This window comes from Lonchura striata, chromosome 1 (genome assembly GCF_050655825.1).
Source record: "Lonchura striata isolate lonStrDom1 chromosome 1, ASM5065582v1, whole genome shotgun sequence".
Lineage (NCBI taxonomy): Eukaryota > Metazoa > Chordata > Aves > Passeriformes > Estrildidae > Lonchura > Lonchura striata.
Genome location: NC_140703.1, coordinates 70,543,879 through 70,563,672, shown reverse-complemented (window position 1 = coordinate 70,563,672; position 19,794 = coordinate 70,543,879). Strand labels below are relative to the sequence as shown.

General features: G+C 42.0%; 2 protein-coding genes across 13 annotated transcripts in view; one reads left to right on the top strand and one right to left on the bottom strand.

The window, feature by feature from the left end:
- Positions 1 to 15,244, top strand: part of PAN3 (poly(A) specific ribonuclease subunit PAN3) — an 86,529-nt gene extending 71,285 nt beyond the window's left edge. For 6 of the 12 annotated variants that reach the window (XM_085580103.1, XM_085580079.1, XM_085580059.1 and 3 more), the window contains 3 exons: positions 8,440 to 8,504; positions 9,219 to 9,357; positions 12,300 to 15,244. In XM_085580103.1, coding sequence (XP_085436229.1) covers positions 8,440 to 8,504; positions 9,219 to 9,357; positions 12,300 to 12,440 — 345 coding nt within the window. In that variant the 3' untranslated portion in view covers positions 12,441 to 15,244. Of the gene's footprint in view, positions 1 to 8,439; positions 8,505 to 9,218; positions 9,358 to 10,474 lie in introns of all 12 variants that reach the window. The other 6 variants (XR_014955540.1, XM_085580071.1, XM_085580064.1 and 3 more) reach the window with 6 other exon arrangements.
- Positions 9,077 to 19,794, bottom strand: part of FLT1 (fms related receptor tyrosine kinase 1) — a 116,950-nt gene continuing 106,232 nt past the window's right edge. The window contains exon 30 of the mRNA XM_021541982.4: positions 9,077 to 18,529. Within this exon, the coding sequence (XP_021397657.3) occupies positions 18,325 to 18,529 (205 nt within the window). The 3' untranslated portion in view covers positions 9,077 to 18,324. The remainder of the gene's footprint in view (positions 18,530 to 19,794) is intronic.

Sequence of the window (19,794 nt, the reverse complement as noted above, 5' to 3'; positions counted from 1 at the left end):
TGTCAGAATCAACTACTAATTTTTCTCCAGAGATGTTTGAGCTCATTTGTTGTTAGAGTGGCTTATGTGCCTGCACAAAGCTGGGCAGATGGACTTTTTCCCATAGCAAAGATGGAGATTGCCCTGTGATCAGCACTAAAATTTCTTTATCTTTAGTCATGTTGTTTGAGCAGTTGCTTATCACTGGCAGGTGGCAGAGTGTCTTGGTTCGACAAGACAGGAGTCTGTGAAAGAGGGCAAAGCCTCCTGTGCAATGGAGAACGGCAAACCCCCCTCCCTCTGAATTACGAGGATCTTTAAATTAAAAGGCTCTCAGGCAAAGATATGGGAGTGGGAGTAACAATTCTTTACTAGGAGAAAACTAGACAACAATTTAAAAAGGCAAATGCAATCGGTACAAACAAAACCAGTGAAAGAAAAAAAAGTCCAGAACCTGCGGGGTGCCAGTATCAGTTCTACTGGGACAATTTGCTTCCCTTGCAGTGGCTGGTGAATTGTAGCTGCAGTGGTGATCTCTAGAAGGGTATAGTTTCCCTCTGAAGATCTGGTGGCAGTGGGGCCGGTCTTCCTCTGCGCCGGGGTTGCCTCTGAGCTCCGCTGCCGTCGCCTCTGCGCGCCGGCTGCTTCGCTGCGAGTGCCGCCGAAGAGAGAGCGAGAGAGAGCTGCTTCCCCAGGAATCCCGCGAAGAGAGAGAGAGAGAGCTGCTTCTCTCGGAGTCCCGCGAAGAAGAGGGAGAGAGCTGCTTCTCCCCTCTGGGTGGGACCCCCTTCATTGAATCAGTCGAAGGTGTATACACAAACCATTGTCTCTGAGAGAGATAACAAAAAACCTGTCCAACCGGTTCGCCTTCGACAGATGGCAAATGGAATACAAGCTTATCTTACAACCCAGGACATTATCCACCCCTTATTCTATTTCCATCTGCACACCATGAAATCTTACACCCAGTTCTCTCTTAAGACCAAGTTTCCCTGTGGTACACAGCGGGTCTCCCCATCTTCCTGCATTACCCACCAAGTGTAACCAGGTCCTTGAGCAAAGACAATCCCACGAATGGGTTGGTCTTTGCCTGAGGTGGGATTAATCCAAACAGTTTTCCCTAAAATACCTTTCATATGTACTACAGGGACCTTATCTCCATCTACTGCGTGTAAGGGTTCTGACTGAGCAGGGCCAGCTCGATTGACAGACCCCCGGGTGTTGACCATCCAGGTTGCTTTTGCCAGGTTAATTTCCCAGTTTCTAAATGTTCCCCCACCAAGTGCCTTCAGGGTAGTCTTAAGGAGTCCGTTGCACCGTTCAACTTTGCCGGCAGCTGGAGCATGATAGGGAATATGATATATCCATTCGATACCATGTTCTCTGGCCCAGGTGTTGATAAGGCTGTTCTTGAAATGGGTGCCGTTGTCAGACTCAATTTTCTCAGGGGTGCCGTGTCTCCACAGGACTTGCTTTTCCAAGCCTAAGATGGTGTTCCGGGCAGTGGCATGAGGTACAGGGAAAGTCTCCAGCCATCCAGTGGTGGCTTCCACCATGGTCAGCACGTAGCGCTTGCCTTGGCGTGTCTGGGGCAGTGTGATATAGTCAATCTGCCAGGCTTCCCCATACTTGTACTTGGACCACCGCCCACCATACCATAGGGGCTTCACTCTCTTGGCCTGTTTGATGGCAGCACACGTCTCACAGTCATGGATAACCTGGGAAACACTGTCCATGGTTAGATCCACCCCTCGGTCTCGTGCCCACTTGTAGGTGGCATCTCTGCCCTGATGACCTGAGGCATCATGAGCCCATCGAGCCAGGAACAACTCCCCCTTATGGTGCCAATCTAAGTCTATCTTTGACACCTCTATTTTTGCTGCCTGATCTACCTGCTCGTTGTTTCGGTGCTCCTCATTAGCCCGACTTTTGGGGACATGGGCATCTACATGACGGACTTTCACCGTCAGCTTTTCTACCCGAGAGGCAATGTCTTTCCATATATCAGCAGCCCAGATTGGCTTTCCTCTACGTTGCCAGTTGGCCTTCCTCCACCTTCCCAGCCAGCCCCACAGAGCATTGGCTACCATCCATGAATCAGTATAAAGGTAGAGCTTTGGCCACTTCTCCCTTTCAGCAATGTCCAGAGCCAGCTGAACGGCCTTGAGTTCGGCGAGTTGGCTCGATCCACCTTCTCCTTCGGTAGCTTGTGCAACTTGGCGTGTGGGGCTCCATACGGCTGCTTTCCACTTCCGGTTCATCCCTACAATGCGACAGGAACCATCAGTGAAAAGAGCGTAGCAGGTCTCTTCTGCTGGTAGTTGGTTGTATGGTGGAGCCTCTTCAGCCCTTGTCACTTGTACCTGCTCCTCATCATCAGTGAGACCAAAGTTTTCACCTTCTGGCCAGTTCGTAATTATCTCCAAAATCCCAGGGCGATTCAGGTTTCCAATACGGGCGCGTTGAGTGATGAGGGCAATCCATTTGCTCCATGTTGCGTCAGTGGCATGGTGGGTAGTAGGAACCTTTCCTTTAAACATCCACCCCAGCACCGGTAGTCGGGGTGCCAGGAGGAGTTGTGTTTCTGTGCCAATTACCTCCGAGGCGGCTTGAACTCCTTCAAAGGCAGCCAAGATTTCCTTCTCTGTGGGAGTGTAGTTGGCTTCAGACCCTCTGTAACTTCGGCTCCAGAATCCCAGTGGTCGGCCTCGAGTCTCCCCAGGCACTTTCTGCCAAAGGCTCCAGGACAACCCATGGTTCCCGGCTGCAGAGTAGAGCACATTCTTGACCTCTGGTCCCGTTCTGACTGGGCCAAGGGCTACAGCATGAGCGATCTCCTGCTTGATCTGGGTGAAGGCTTGTTGCTGCTCAGGGCCCCAGTGGAAATCATTCTTCTTTCGGGTAACCAGATAAAGAGGGCTCACAATCTGGCTATACTCAGGAATGTGCATTCTCCAGAAACCTATGGCACCCAGGAAAGCTTGTGTTTCCTTTTTGCTGGTTGGTGGGGACATAGCTGTGATCTTGTTGATGACCTCAGTGGGAATCTGGCGCCGTCCATCTTGCCATTTCACTCCCAGGAACTGGATCTCTCGGGCAGGTCCCTTGACTTTGCTCTTCTTGATGGCAAAGCCAGCTTCTAGTAGTATCTGGATGATCCTCTCACCTTTCTCAAACACTTCTGCCGCTGTGCTCCCCCACACAATGATGTCATCAATGTATTGCAGGTGTTCTGGAGCCTCACCCTTTTCCAGTGCAGCCTGGATCAGTCCATGGCAGATGGTGGGGCTGTGTTTCCACCCCTGGGGCAGTCGGTTCCAGGTGTACTGCACGCCCCTCCAGGTGAAAGCAAACTGAGGCCTGCATTCTGCTGCCAGAGGAATGGAGAAAAACGCATTAGCAATATCAATGGTGGCATACCACTTTGCTGCCTTGGTCTCCAGCTCGTACTGGAGTTCCAGCATGTCCGGCACAGCAGCGCTCAGCGGTGGAGTCACTTCATTTAAGCCACGATAGTCCACAGTCAATCTCCATTCTTTGTCAGATTTGCGCACAGGCCAGATGGGGCTGTTGAAGGGTGAGTGGGTTTTGCTGACCACCCCTTGGCTCTCCAGCTCCCGAATCATTTTGTGGATGGGGATCACGGCATCTCGATCCGTCCGATACTGCCGGCGGTGCACTGTCGAGGTCGCAATTGGCACGCGTTGTTCTTCCACCCTTAGGAGTCCTACTGCAGAGGGGTTTTCTGACAGTCCAGGCAAGGTGTTCAATTGCTTAATGTCTTCTGCCTCTACAGCGGCTATTCCAAAAGCCCACCTGAGTCCCTTTGGGTCTTTGTAATATCCGTTCCGGAGGAAGTCTATGCCTAGGATACACGGAGCATCTGGGCCAGTCACTATAGGGTGTTTCTTCCACTCCTTCCCAGTCAGGCTCACCTCAGCTTCCACCAGAGTCAATTGTTGTGATCCCCCTGTCACACCAGCAATGGAAACAGGCTCTGCCCCCACATGTCCCGATGGTATCAGAGTACACTGTGCACCAGTATCAACTAAAGCATCATATTTTTGTGGCTCTGATGTGCCAGGCCATCGGATCCACACTGTCCAGAAGATCCGGTTTTCCCGTGCCTCTCCCTGGCTAGAGACAGGGCCCCTCTAACACTGGTTATCATTCCTTCCCTGGGCATACATACTAGAGGTCCCTTCAAGGGGGTCTGACAGATCGTACCCACAAGCTTGGTCACGGGAGGTTGAGGCTACCTTCACTTTGGTGGAACTCCCCCGGTTAGAGTTTCCCTCCTTGAGTTGACGGACCCGTGCTGCCAGGACAGAAGTGGGTTTCCCATCCCACCTCCCCATGTCTTCCCCATGGTCGCGCAGGAAGAACCACAGATTAGCCCTTGGGGTGTACCCTCTCTCTCTAGCTGGGGATTGTTGGGTGCTGATTCTGGGGCCTGTGACTCTCACGGGTGCTGTATTAACCTTCCTTATCTCCTCCCTCATCTCCTCTTTAAACTCCTTAATCACAGCTGAGATATGAGCCTGCATTGGGCCATTAATCATACTCTCATAATTCCTAAGTTTGTTGGCAACAGAACCTATTGTCTCCCGGTGGGTGTCAGCATTGATCGTTGCAATGAAGGTGGCGTATTGAGATGGCCCAAGATTTGCCAGACTCCACAGCATTTGTCCCGTACACCTGACCTTGTCAGGATCATTATTGTGTCGTCCATCCCTCCCAAAGAGTACCTCCAATACTGCCACTTCTCTCAGCTGTTGGATCCCTTCCTCGAGGGTCTTCCAGCGCATTCTATGATGGTGCTCTTGCATTCTCTCTCTGTGGATAAACCTCTCCCTGACACTCATTAAGAGCCGCTCCCAGAGAGAAAGGGACCCTGGTTCCCTTACAAAAACCTGATTTATACCTGAGTCCTGGGTCAAGGGTCCCAAGTTCCTTGCCTCACCACCGTCCAGCTGCACGCCTGTACCCATAAGATCCCAAACCCGGAGTAGCCAGGTAGCATAAGCCTCACGCCCTCGTCGCACAATGTCTTTATGCAGATTGCGAAGACTTTCGTACGTCAGGGACTCGGTGATGATAGCAATCTCTGGCTCCCCTGTGGGTTGTGAGGTTCCTCCATTCCTGTCCCTATCTGCAGGGTGCTCTGCTTTCACCTTAGACTTCCTTGTTTCTACCGGGGCCACTGCTGCTGACCGTGACTGCCTTTGTGGTTCAGCTGGAACCTGGACAGTTGTAACATCTGTGGGTTCCACAGCTGTACTATTAGACTGTCCCTCCTCAAGGCAAAGGGCCGGTTTCTCACCAGCTGGGGAAATGCACTCCTTCAGCATCTCTCGTATCTCCTTAACCAGAACCCTCACCCAATCTGGGCGGTTCATTTCTGAGGTGGGCTGTGGGGCAGGGTCAGGCTCTGGAGCAGCAGCATCTCGAGTCTGTGGTGTAGGTGTGAGGGTAGTTATCCAGGTTAATCTTCCCTTATCTCTGAATGCTAAATATAACAGGACTATCAGCAACACCACCCATTGTATGGTATCATTAGCACTTATAAAGGATCTTAACCCTTTGAGAACTGGTGGAGCAGACCCAAAAAGATGGTTAAAAGGTTGAGAGAAAGTTTGCCCAGGTGCTATTTCCTCGCAGTAGGTACCGTTATTAAAGTAACCCCAAAAACATACAGTTAACGTGTGATAGCTATGAATCCATGTACCTGCCTTCCAGAGGAAATTAAAGATCCATGAATTCCTCACCCAATTAACCCAGAAGCCAAACTTGATAACAGACACCGTAGCTTTAGTTATAGGACCCATTTTTAGATAAGGGTCTGCAAATGGGAAAAGTATAGCTACGATCACATGCCACCCAAACCAAGGTAAACTAGACCACATGGTGATGCTGAAGATGTTTTTACACACAACAAAACCAAATTACTTAAGAACTGTTAATCCTTTTTCCCTCTCAATGCCCTCGGGCCCCACGTTGGGCGCCAAATTCTGTCTTGGTTCGACAAGACAGGAGTCTGTGAAAGAGGGCAAAGCCTCCTGTGCAATGGAGAACGGCAAACCCCCCTCCCTCTGAATTACGAGGATCTTTAAATTAAAAGGCTCTCAGGCAAAGATATGGGAGTGGGAGTAACAATTCTTTACTAGGAGAAAACTAGACAACAATTTAAAAAGGCAAATGCAATCGGTACAAACAAAACCAGTGAAAGAAAAAAAAGTCCAGAACCTGCGGGGTGCCAGTATCAGTTCTACTGGGACAATTTGCTTCCCTTGCAGTGGCTGGTGAATTGTAGCTGCAGTGGTGATCTCTAGAAGGGTATAGTTTCCCTCTGAAGATCTGGTGGCAGTGGGGCCGGTCTTCCTCTGCGCCGGGGTTGCCTCTGAGCTCCGCTGCCGTCGCCTCTGCGCGCCGGCTGCTTCGCTGCGAGTGCCGCCGAAGAGAGAGCGAGAGAGAGCTGCTTCCCCAGGAATCCCGCGAAGAGAGAGAGAGAGAGCTGCTTCTCTCGGAGTCCCGCGAAGAAGAGGGAGAGAGCTGCTTCTCCCCTCTGGGTGGGACCCCCTTCATTGAATCAGTCGAAGGTGTATACACAAACCATTGTCTCTGAGAGAGATAACAAAAAACCTGTCCAACCGGTTCGCCTTCGACAGATGGCAAATGGAATACAAGCTTATCTTACAACCCAGGACACAGAGGTACTACAAATTCAAGTTGTTGCTCAGCCCCCAGTTTGGAAATAGCTATTTAACTGACAGTGATAAATGCCACTTCTTAATTAGCTGTCACACTGCAACTTCTTCCTACTATGACATCCCCTTCATTGACATCAGAGATACAGTATCCCTTAAGTCTAGTCTGGTGCCCTCTGTTCGTTTTTGTTCCAAAGCATGCTTTAGAGGGAGTATTAGAAAAAGACTACTGTATGGTTTTGGTTTTTTTTTTTTTCCTCATATTCTTCAAGCACAGAGTCATCTGTAGCTTAGGAACTTCTGATGCAGGAAGTAGTTTATATGTAGTTAATATCTTTGTAGCACTCACTTGTCACACAGCAGTAACCCTTTTATGCTATTCATTTGCTTCCTCACTTTTACATTCATCATATTGATGTAATTGCAGTCTAAGCCTCAGTTTATAAGCCCTGTGGAGAGTATCTCCCTCCTTACAGGCTACTAGGTCTGCTGGGAGGCCACTTGGAGACTTAGTGCCTGTGTTGTTGTTCAGCTGTGTCATCATTCACTGGAATCTGCAAGACAGTGAACTTAACACAGATGTAGTTTTGGCTTTTGAGTATTTGACCACATGCCAAAAATAAATTTGGTGGTTAGACCAAATAGTAGACCTTGGCTAGCTGGACAGGGTTGTTTTTCCATGTCAATCTCTTTAAGTGTAGCCACTGTTGTGGTACAAGCTGTTCTCCAGTGTGGTTTTAGACTATTAATAGAACTCTGCAACCCATACGTTGTCCAAGGTCAGGCTGTTATCACCTTGACCCACTTTATTTACCTAGGTGTGCACAGTAACCTACTCCAGACTGAATTCAATTGAAATCAGTGTGATCATGCATGGAATTAGATACATCTTAACATGAATAATGTTGAAGACCTGAGCCATTGGAGAATGTCAATAATATTAGAGAGGATCTTTTCCTGACAACTTTGATTTACACTGTGAATTAATTTTTTTATTTAAAGTAAGCTGGGATATTACTGTTTTTCCTGCATCCTGAGTGGTGTGAGAAAACAAGCTAAACCAACTTTTCTGTTGTGTGCTAAGCAACAATTTTGATGTTCTGCCTCTGTGTGACCTTATTGTCATTGCTTTATGTATGTCATTTATGGACTCAGCATTTATACTTTTTTAAGACTTTGAACTGCTTTGAAAAAACTCGTTTAAAAATTATTTTTGCAATCAATTATCATTTGAATTAAATGGTATTGTTGCTAAATATTTACTAATAATGGCCTACAAAGCATTTCTGAAAAACAGATCTGGTAGATTGTTTCTTCTCATCTTTACCTGAAATAAGGTGGTGTACTGCATACCTCTGCATATCTCAGTAACTCTGTGTGTGTGTATATATATAAAAAAACCCATATTCTCCTTGTTTAACTTACTGTATTTTAGCATTCCTGTATAGGCTGGCAGGAGATTAGACTTATATTTCCAGAAAGAAATAGATTGCCTGTTCCAGTTCCTGCTGGGACAGAGAGGTATTACTAGTTGCTGAATCTTCACATTATAATTTGAAGTGCTAAAAATGAGCACTGGACTACTGATACATAATACATTTGATCTCTCTGTGAAAAATGATACCTTCTTCTCTGAGTAAATAAGTCTTTGTAAGTAATAGTGCTTCATTTGCATTATTACCATGTATCTTTTGCAAGTAAATATCTAAATTTTGTTTCAGAGACTCTTAATAACCTTTTTCTCGTTTTCTAGGAGGTGCAAAATGGAAGGTTGTTTAGGCTCCTAGCAAAATTGGGAACAATCAATGAGAGGCCAGAGTAAGAAATACTTGTTTTTGTGGTTTAGAGTATGTAAAACACAGTTTGCAATGCACTTTCATCCTTCATAAATTTAAGCTACATTTTTCCCCCATATTTGCCCATGGAGAAATTAGTATTTAAGAAGCCTTGAGAAAAATCAGATAAGCAACTCTGACCAAAACTTTAAGTAGGCAGGAGAAGGCTACAAGTAGATATGCCAAAGTTGCTTCATTGTATTTAGTATGGTTTCTCTTGTGAGTGGCAATAGTTTTGGAGGAAATCCATAGCTTGCTTTAACTGAAGCAAAGGATGTAGATAGTGGTTTTAAGCTAGTGAGTTTTCACCTTGTTTTTTATTCACTAACTACATCTAAATGAAGTATTCATTGTCTGTTTTCCATCCTTTTGCATAAACTTAGAGTTATGTTTATAATGCAGGTTTCTACATGTATTTTATGTGGTAAACTTGTTGCAGATAATTTTTGCTTTCTTCCATTATTTTTGGTGGCTCTTGGAAGGCCTTAGCTTTAGGTGCTCAAACAGCTGAGAAAGCTTTTGTGTGTGATATCTTCTGTTTATGGTGGGGGGGGGTACTAATTTAATTGCAATTTATAGCAGGTATATTAGCTGTGTGATAAGATTACTCAGCTGAGATTGAAGTATCATTTATATCTGTGGGGTTTGATTTTACTTAATTTACTGAGCTTTAATATGAGAATTTGTTTTTCACTAGGTTTCAGAAGGACCCAACGTGGTCAGAAACTGGAGACAGGTATTTACTAAAGCTCTTTCGAGACCACCTTTTCCATCAGGTGACAGAAGCGGGTACTCCTTGGATTGACCTCAGTCACATTATCTCATGTCTTAACAAGGTACACTGTACTTCAGTTAGCTTTTGCACATTTGCTTGGGTTAGCTTTCTTTAAAAGAGTATTCCACTGCAAAGCAGTGGAAGTGCCATTAATTAATGCCATTGGCTTAGCTGGTGGTTATAGTCCCCATTTTGGATTAAAACCATGTATTCACTAAGCTAATATTCCAACATCTATGGATATTTTAAATAAAACTAGTACATGAATATTAAAAATTTGTTAATATAGTGTGAGATACAATATTAACTTTTCGTCCTAGAATGCATTGATTACTGTGGATAAGCAATGCTGGTCCCTTTATGCTACTCTGGTCTTTCAACACAGCATAAAGGATCCATAATACTCCTTTAACCGGGGGAGGTTTCTGCTGGTTGTTCTCACAAAGGATGGTCATAAGGCAAGATCCATTCCTAAACTGTGTTGACTCAAGTAGGAGACAGGAGGGAAACTGCAAAAGAAATTTGTGCAAAATCTTTGCCGTCAGGACAGTGCTGGAAAATTCCTGTGACTTAAAATGTTAAGTCCAGTTCTATAATAACTTCCCTAGCCTCTCCAGCCCTTTGTTTTCCAAGGTTGACTTAACAAAGCTATTTGCAGTTTTCTTAGAACTGCACCACTAGCAGAATTTTATCTGAGCACTCTCATGATTAATAGCAGGAGATGTGTGAGAGACCACAAGATCTTCAGTAGATGAAGAACTTGTCTTGCTCCATAAATTAAAAAGTATGTGAGCTGATTATTTTTTTCATTGGTAGATTGGCTTTCAACTTCTTTTACATTGTTTTGCCAAACTTCAATAATCCATGGAAGACTAAGATACTGCAACTTTTTTTGTTGTTGCTTGTGTAGTTGCTTGGTAATTTCATTTGCTCTGTAGGGAATGGTGATGCAGACACTGACAATACAGTTTTAGTGCCCAATATTTTCTAGGACTAGGATAATCAACTTTCTCCTCCAAGAAAAGTAGAATATGTTCAGATCCTTTGATGTGTAATAACTGTGCAGTTAAATATTTTTCTAAAATTGTCAAGGTTTCTAACTCCTATTAGACCACTGCTGTGCATTTTTTAACCTCCTTTTTATCTTTCTGGTTGGTGTCTGTAATCACTTTAAAAAGGACATTAAAGGGATTGAGGCTAAATCAAAAAGAAAGCATGTTGACATTCAAGTAGGCATTGAAATGCCATCATGATTTGAAAGCAGTGACTCATACAGTACTGTAGCAAGAGGGGACAGTCCTGAATTCATAGGTCAGGTAAGAGACAATGTCAAAGAATGCCTTGTTCTATAAATGTTCATGGCTTACCTTTTTAAACAGAGGCTCTTCTCTTCTGTGGTTGTGGGCTCAGCACACAAAAAATGTAAGATTTACAGAACTCTGCTTTGGAAATACACTCTAAAAAACACTTCAGAAACTGTAGAAGTACTAGTAGGAGCTATATGGACTTTACTGGTACTTGTCAAACACATTCCTTTTGAATAAAAGCTATTCTGTTGTTTAAAAAAACCAAACCAAAAAACTTTCCTTTTCAATGTGGTGTTTTGAACATCTTTTCAGCTGAGAATATGGATTTATGCATCCACAGGAGGAAAGAAAGCCATAAATATTGATGTTTGTAGTTAGCAGCGTGGCTTTCTTAATAGAGATCTTCCATTAGGAAGACCTTCCATTAAGGTAATTCATTGATTTGTTGTATGATGCTAATGGGAATGAACAATGGACAATATTTCACAAACACCTTATTTGTATTAATATTTTGTAATGGATGTTTGAAGACACCGGTGGTTTTATCGTACTCTACAAAAATTAGAAGCTAATTGGCTTGCTTTCGTCCTTCTGAAACCATTCACAGAGCAGCAGCTTTAAAATGTGGCAGTTCCAGCTTTTAAGGTTACACTCAAAACATTACTTTAGAAGAGAAGTGCAAGAAATTGCGAACTTGCTGTGTTGCAGCTAGTGGAATATCTCTGTGACAAATTTCATTGTTTTTCTATTCAGTACAACATTATAATACATACATTTAAACTTGCTGGGGTTGTATTTCCAAAGAATGGGTTGGTAGTGTCATATCTCACTTGTCTCTGCCCCACCTGTTGTATTGGAATAAGAAAGACTGTGATGGAACTATCTAACTATTGACCAAAACAAAACTACAATAATTCTGCATAATAAGAGAGTCTGACAGTTCTCTATTGATGAACACTTCTTGCACATTGAGAAGAACATAAGAAACAGTGATGTAATAGGCTTCAGCATGTAAAGCAGGATATTCCTCTGTTACAAATTAGGATCTAATGGTATATTAAAAAAAAGTGCATGTTGAATTTGAAAAGTCAGAACAAGCCATGACAAGAAATATGGAGCAAATGTTGATCTTCAACCCCAAATTATCCATTTGGTCGTGGATTATACCAAAGTAATTTTTTCTTTCTAAGGGATTAAATGTACCATACAGCCTAGTTTGTTTCCAGTACTGTCAAAAATGTGAGGTTTGGGTTTCTACCTGGGGTCTGATCCATCCATTATCTCATTTTGGAGTGGGCAAGAAGTACCTACCTGATGTTTAGGCTTGTGGATCATATGTGCAAATGTAATGTCAAATTTAGTTTTGTTCTTCAGGAAGTACATGAAAATTTTGCCAGGCTTTCTACACAGGAAGTATAGCATTACAGGATTCCTAGCTTTGTGGAAAGGGAAGAAAACAATGGTAATCTAGTCCTAAGATCTGGAATGTCCGTCAGGTTAAGACCAAAATGTCTCGATTTTTTGGCAAGGACGTTGTTGTGATGCGATTCAGATTCTCCCTTTGTGTCCTGTTAGTGGATTTGAACTGCACTATAACGATGTACTTGCCAAGAAATTGATTGCTTTTGTTGTTGGGGAAATGTTTTGCCATTTCTTTCACACTTCTTTTATTTTATCTTTTGCATTCTTGTTACAGTTAGATGCTGGTGTGCCAGAAAAAATAAGCCTCATTTCCAGAGATGAGAAGAGTGTACTTGTGGTAACTTACAGCGATTTAAAACGCTGCTTTGAAAATACTTTTCAAGAACTGATTGCAGCCGCAAATGGTCAGTTGTAGTATTTGCTGAAAGCATGCAGGACATTGCTGAGGAACTTAACCTATAGCAAATTGCACTACAGCTGAATTGTTGTTGTCATCTCATTTCACATTTGGGAAACAAACAGGAGATGAGCAAAGCTGCTTGCACTTCAGTCAGGTACACTGTTACTTGAAGGGAAGAATGTTTCACTTATCCTAGAGCAAAGGCTGCCATTGGAGGCTTTATCTGTGAAGAATTTATTTTAGATTAAGGAACACATCAGGTGCATGATGTTCCTACTTTTATTTTTTCCACTTGTATATGCACTAATTTTAATTTTTTTAAGACTTTTCTGATCTCTGAAGTTTTGCCACATTGTATACTTAAGGGAAACTCTTTGCAAGGACATTTCTGGGATACATTTTTGTCACTGAGGATATAGCAAAATTTATTCATTTTTGATATTATTTGCACCCAGAATAGCATAAAGGACCAGGTAAATAATTTAATAGAAATTGTGTTCTATTAATGACCGTTTAGTTCGTAACCTCTGTAAAAGTGTGTTGTATGCAAGCTCTGTATGCCACCCACTGTTAGCTCAAAGAAATTTGAGAAGGAACAACTTTTTAAAACCAGTCAAGTGAAGTATTGGTGAATTGACTAAAAAGGAAAGAAAGTCGCCCCTGTCATTCGATTTAAACTTTGTCTAAGCGAAGTGACAAAAACAGCATAATGGGAAACATCTTTCATTTAAGGAGCATATCAAACTTGCTCTAAACACAACCAGCGCCTTTTAAAAACTGTTTGTACATTTTCCTGGTAGTCAGAAGCATTTACATTTATGCAATTTTTTTAATAGATTTTTTTTTTAAAGAAATTGTTTAAATGCCTGAAGTTTCAGGAGTGTATTACTTTAGGTTATTTACAGTATAGTTTTTGTATAAAGTTCTGTTCTTTGAACCACAGCTTTATTATGGTACGCTACACTGGATACAGATACAAAGACACTGTTAAAAGAAGATTAACTAAACACAGCAGTTGTCTGGCATCAAGAGCTTTTCAAGTTTTACGGCCTGAATCTGGAGGGATAATGATCTGCTGTGCCTTTGCAGTCACTGCTTAGCCCAAAGTAATATTACTTTTGCTAATACTCAACACATGAATATTCCTGAAGTAATTCAGTCTCAAAAGTCTGGAATTTTGCTCCTCAATTACCTTTCTAATTTTTGGACATGCAGTTGTCTCCAAACTTGGGTATTCATGGGATTTCTAGTTAAACACCTACACTTTGATACTGAAGACTGCCAAATATGTAGGAATTTCCTTTCTTAAAGCAGTAGTGAAGACTGTATCTATCCTTTCCCAGCACTGAATGTTTTAATAGCACTGGGTGCTCACCATGAAGAAAATGTGGAAACTCAAAAGGTCAGGACAGACTCTAAGCACTTGCAACTGATGTTACTGACATGAATTTTAATGATTCTCAATATTTGTAGTTTTCAGAGAAGTTTTTAATATTTCTCTGTCCACTTTTATAAGCTTTAAAATGATTCTCCGCCTTGAGACTTGCATCAAGAAAAAAGCAACTCTCTTCACATCGAAAGCTTTGAAGACTAGGGACATGCTTTACACATTTTAGAAAATGTGGTTGAATCCACATTAAGTAGCATCAGTTGTTGAGTTTAAAAATCAATTATTGTTGCAATTTTAAAAGGAACATAATGTTTAATATTCAAACGATAACAGTTGCCAGAATGTTCTTTTTAATCTAAAAGGAACAGGAACTTTGAAAAGTGAACATGCAGAACAGTCTTTTATCATTAGCTCATGTATTTGAGGAAGAGCAGCTGTCTTTTCTATGTTTTTTGACAAATCATATTGTAATTCTTTTGTACAAAAAAAGAAGTACTTGTATTCTAGAAGAAATATGGAATGCTTAATTTATAAGCGGGCTGAGGTTTTTTCCAGTATTGTTTTCTTTGAAAATGAAAGGGGATCATCTGTTCAGTTGTGGGGTTTGGGAACCTTTGAAAATTTAATTTGTGGACCAATATTTTGTGGAAGTGTAAGGCAGGGGTAAAATAGGGCTTGAATTCTCATCCTTTTTAGACCAGCACACCCTCTGCAAGACATGTCTAAATTGCAAACCTGTGTGTATTTGCATAATGTCAGTTTGCTTCAGCCCCTAGTAACCTCAGGACTTGGTTTAAAAATAAAAAGGTAGACAGCTAATAAGTTTTCATACATAATGTCAGCCAGAAAATATTTGGTGTCAGGTAATACATAAAATTAAAAAGAAGTTGAGCTATGTTTTCTATTTATTTTATTTGGTCTGTATTTGGGAATGATTTGAACAGTCTGAAGTTCAGCTTGGGTGTTTTTTTGGGGAGAACCCTTCTACCCCATTTTAATTCCATTTAGAAGGTTGTCCTAAAGTTGTAGTTTGATCCATTCATAGGAAGAACTGTGTATCTGTATTTAAAAGAAGAGTCACCAGGATGTGCCCTCCCAGATGGGAAATTTATTTCTGACCTTCCTATTTTTTACAGCTAAAAGCACAGAAGGGACAACCTTTGAAATCATCTGATGTTGGTCATTTTAATTTTTGTACCTGTTTTAAATTTTGTTGCTGTATTTACTATATTGTAAATATTTTGTTGAGGGTACCTATGTATTTTTGATTTGCCCTTGTTTCAGTAATTCAGGTGTCAACTGCTTCCCCTAAAAAGCACCAGTATGTTAAGTTCTAATGTCATGATCCCAGTATGTGTTACTCATCTTTAATCCTGTTTTCATTGTTCATGTGTACAGCAGTATTTTTAATAAAGAATACCAGAAGTAACGTGGCCTTATTTTGACATTGTGAAGTTCTGAATTTGGATGCAGGGTTTTTCACCTTTGGTGGTGGAATTTTATTTCATTCTGTCTCATACTTCTTTTGTATTCATTCTGTCTGCAATGCAGAGTTTAAACAAATAGGAGTCACAAATTGTGTTTAGTGCTTGCCACTTAGAGTGTATCAGATGTCTTAAAACTGAGATATATTGTTCACTAGAATTGTATTAATGCATATTTCTGTAACTCCCAAGTCAAATCCCATCTGCATCAGTTTGATCAGGTCTGCTTTCCTTGACAAGCCCTATTTTTGAAAACTCTGCTCAAGTACCCTTACTTCCACGTTTCTTGAGCTTTTTTTGCTCAGTAACAAAGTGTATTAATTTCTTTGAGAATTTGCACATGGAGTCGCAATAACCTCATTTCACAGATTTTTTTTTTTTCAGTATTTTAACCAGCAAAGGTTCAATGATTTTTTGGTGGGATAAAGTCTCCTATATCCATCCAATGCTGACCATGCTTATGGAAGATGTAATTTTGTGCCATACATTGTGGATTGTCAATAATCCCTTAATGTATTTAACATGGAGTCATTATTGCTAAAATTGCAGTGGTTTAGGCATGTTATTATAGAAGCTGCATTGTTTGATTGATGCACATATCCAGTCTCCAGTTGCCTCCTTAGTAATGTGCAGGTGCAGAACTCCTGCAGCAATTGATGATCCCATTGTGTTCTGCTTTCCCAGAGAAAGTTTCATCTCCACTTCCTTCCAGCACTTGGAGAGCGCCTCAGATGACTGAATGGTGTTTAGCAGAGAACACTTGATTAAAGATCTCTGTGGAGGCAGCATCCCCAGCTTTGGATGGATGGGACTGGGGATGTGGGGATTCTCTGAAGAGTCACTACCCAGGCCTAAGGTGCTGCCTGCTGTCACAGTAGCTTCAGACCAGGTTTTGGTGGGGACACCTTAGCTCTGTTTGCTGTCCTTTTCTCTGGTGTGCATCTTCTAGCTGCTGAAGAAACCAGGAATGGTAGGTGGTTGGCTGGATGTTTGTCTCCATGTGCTGTTTTGTTTTCCTCCACCATGAAACCTTGCCTCTCCCAGAGGCTGAGTTGAATTTTTGTCTCTAGACAGCAGTAAGCTCTTCCCACACAGGGAGCAGTGACAAGTGTCTGTCACTGTAGCTGGTTTGCTGTACGAGAAGTGTGCCTTCCTTCTTTGTGATTATTCCATGTTCTCCTTTGCTCACAAAATCAGCCTGTGGGATGGATGTGTGCCAGATGTTTGTGCTGACTTGTGTGCCACAGCAGTTGTTGACACTGGCAGAACTCTGATTTTATTTTTAAAAAGCAAACTTTATTATATGAATTTAGTAGTCAAACACATTATATAAAGACAGAAAATGCAAGACAAAATAGGAGTTCTTCACATCTGAAGACACTTGGGGGTTCATACAAAAGTAATCTTTGTAGTCCAGTTTTCTTAAATATTTATGCACAAAAGCATATTTATATATTTACACTGTGCAAACATGTCCTTTAAGATGCATCATCCTGTAACTATTCTTGCTCAGTTCTAGTAACAAAAGCTTACTGAAACTTTTGTCTTGGTCAAGGTCAAATATACTTTACCAACAAGAGACGGTGCAATAGATACTTAAAACTGATGATCTCTTGTGCAGAGATATTTAGCTCAGAAGGAGTAGTACATATTTATTTTGCTTGAATATCAAAAATAGTTTTTATTTGTAAATATGAAAAAGGTCATTTGCCTTAAAGTCTGTTAGTGGCTTACATTCACAGCTCTTTAGCTGAATTCTGAGAAAGCAAGAGATCATATAATATGTAGCATTTGAGTTAATACATATTTTAGTGGACCACAAGAAGCTGATATTGGGCTTTAATTCATTTGGCAGATATCAGTGCTACTGTGTTAAAAGTCCCTCATTTCAGTACTGCCTTCAAAGGTGAAAGGAAACGGGTGCATCCTATTGCTTCTCAAGCAAAGAACACTCCTGACCTTTCTTAGATGTTATACAAAAGTCTGCTGCAAATGAATGATACATTTTTATTCTTCTATATACTGGTAACTTAACATGGAAATTTAGGTGTCTTCATAGAAAAGCTGCCCTAACTTTACAGGTTGTCTTGTGATTTCTAACTAATCTCTTCAAACTCTTTAGTGATCAATTAAAGTTTGTACAGTCTAGTAGCCATCCTGTCTTTTCAGACAGATTCCCATAAATAAAATACAATCAGTGCAGTGTTAGAAGGTCTGTGAGGTTTTGTGGACAGAGATTGGCTTTAACCTATCTGCCTTGTGGTTTGGTTCCAGTGTGTGCATGTTGGCTTACTCACAAAGTGCAAAACTTCATTTTCTTGGTTTCAGCAGGATTGTCCAAACTGAATTGGTATGTATTCCCTGTCATTACAACCCTGGATCTGGTCTCAGCTTTCCTCTATCCTTGCCAGTTGTGTTTAGCAACACATTTTAAATTCTTGTCTTGCAAGGTTTCCTACTGTGTATACCATCTGGAGCAGTAAGCTCCATATAATGCCTCATCCCCAATTAGCTTATTCAGTTTCTCCAGAGCATCAGCTCTCCCACAAGTTTCTCAAAGTAGTTTTTATAAAAAATACAGTTTGTGGTCTGTTTCTAGTTTCTATCTTCTTGAAGGCTCCTTTGTTTTCCAGCACAACACATACTTCAGGCATGGGGTGCAAATACCTCAGTGCCTAGTGCAGATTCCCAGCTCTCTAGGGCTCCCATCTGCCTCTCCCAGTCAGGACAGAAATTACTCAAGTTTGAGCAGAGGCTGTAATAATGGCCTTCCAGGTTTTCCTGGATGCAGAAGCACTCAGCATTTTTAGTGAAAGTTATTGGTGTTGAGCATTTGGGAAAGTCAAGGTTTATATTTTGCTGTATTTTGAATATCTGTGCTGTGGTCTGTAGAAAAGCAGACCACTGGGATTAAGCCAATGATAACTTTTCAAGTTTTATGATAATTAAAATAATTTGGGTCAGAGTTTTTAAACTGATAGTGTTTCATGAGAACCTGTGTGTTTAGATCTTGGCCTAGAAGTACTTAAACCGGTGGCTGAGAATAGTGGACAACAGAATTGTAGTCGGGAGGAGGAGAACGGCTGGCAATCACTTTCTCCAGCATTGCATAACCACAGGTGTGTCTTCGCTTGGAGTCACTGAGCTGGTCACAGCTGAAACTGCAGAAGCTTCTTGGCTTGGTTATTCCAGAAAGCACTGACTCCTTGCTCCTGCTGGCACCTTTAATGCTGGAATAGAGCAGTGTGATTGTGAGCTTTCTTAACATGTATAGATTTTTGTTTTAGTGACTTGAGCAAAGCTAGGTCACAAGTTAATTCTTACATGGTGGCAAGGGCACTGATGCAGATGGACTAGCTCCATGGGAGTGCAGCACAGAGGAATGAAGGGGGGCCCTCCTGTGTTCCCTGTGAGTCCCCTTTAAACAGAGGTGCTGGGAGTGAACATCGCTGTTAGAAGTGTTCCTGCATTGTTATCAGTCTTGCTGCTTGAGGGGAGTTATGGACTGCTTAGCCTAAGCTCTACTTGCTCATTTGTGGCTTGTGCTGGGGAGTGAAACTTTATTGCAGGGTGGAGTAGTGGGGAGTGTCTGGCAGCTCTGCTGGTGTTGAGGCAGTGTATCCCCATATCTAAATGTTTCTTCGTAAGGAAACTGGGGGTTTTGACCAGGAGTGAAGTGATGGAAAGTCTCAAACATTGAGGCAAAAATAGAAAACTACTAATGTAAGAGTTCCCAAAGCTTAATGCTGGGATGAATTTCTAATACAAAGGGCTGATGTTTGTGAGGAAGGGCATGAGGTCTGGCTATCTGTTCTTTTTTGGCTTTTGTCAGCTGCCATGAACTGCTCCTTTGAATTAGAATTTTCCTGTCCCTTTGTGGGAACTCAAAATGTCTCTCAGACATTTTTAGAGGTTCCAGGCCTTAGTCAGAAGCATTCTAGACCCTGGCAGACAGCTGAAAAACAGCTGTGATTTTGAGTTTGAGCCATGGAATGAATTGCCAACTTTGGAGGTGGAACAAGCAGTCACAAAAGATTAGAGAGTATAGTAAAAGTAGTTACAAAGTAGAGGAGAAATTTTTTTAGTATTGTACAGGGGAGTTTTAGCACATGTACAGGGGGGTTTTCACTTTGTACATGGGGGTCAGAAGTTCTAAGATGGAGGAAAGTGGGCTGATCCTGTTCTTCCTCCTTCCTTTTCCTTACCTCCATGTTCTTGGTGATGTTGGCACTCACAGATTGGTTTAGAGTAGAAAAACATTTGGCAACGTAGGTAATAAGTATTGGGGAATAATTGTAAACATGTTATACATAATATATCTTACAAAAGATAGCAGCAGCCCTGGGCGGGGAGAGAGACAAAGAAGACAGCAGATAGAGAGGATGTCAGTGTGTGTGTGTGCCTCTACCCAGGCCACTGATCAAATAGCCGCAGTCCAAGAACATAATCTGATAGATAACTAGCAATAAACTTCCTTGAGACTGAACAGCTAAAG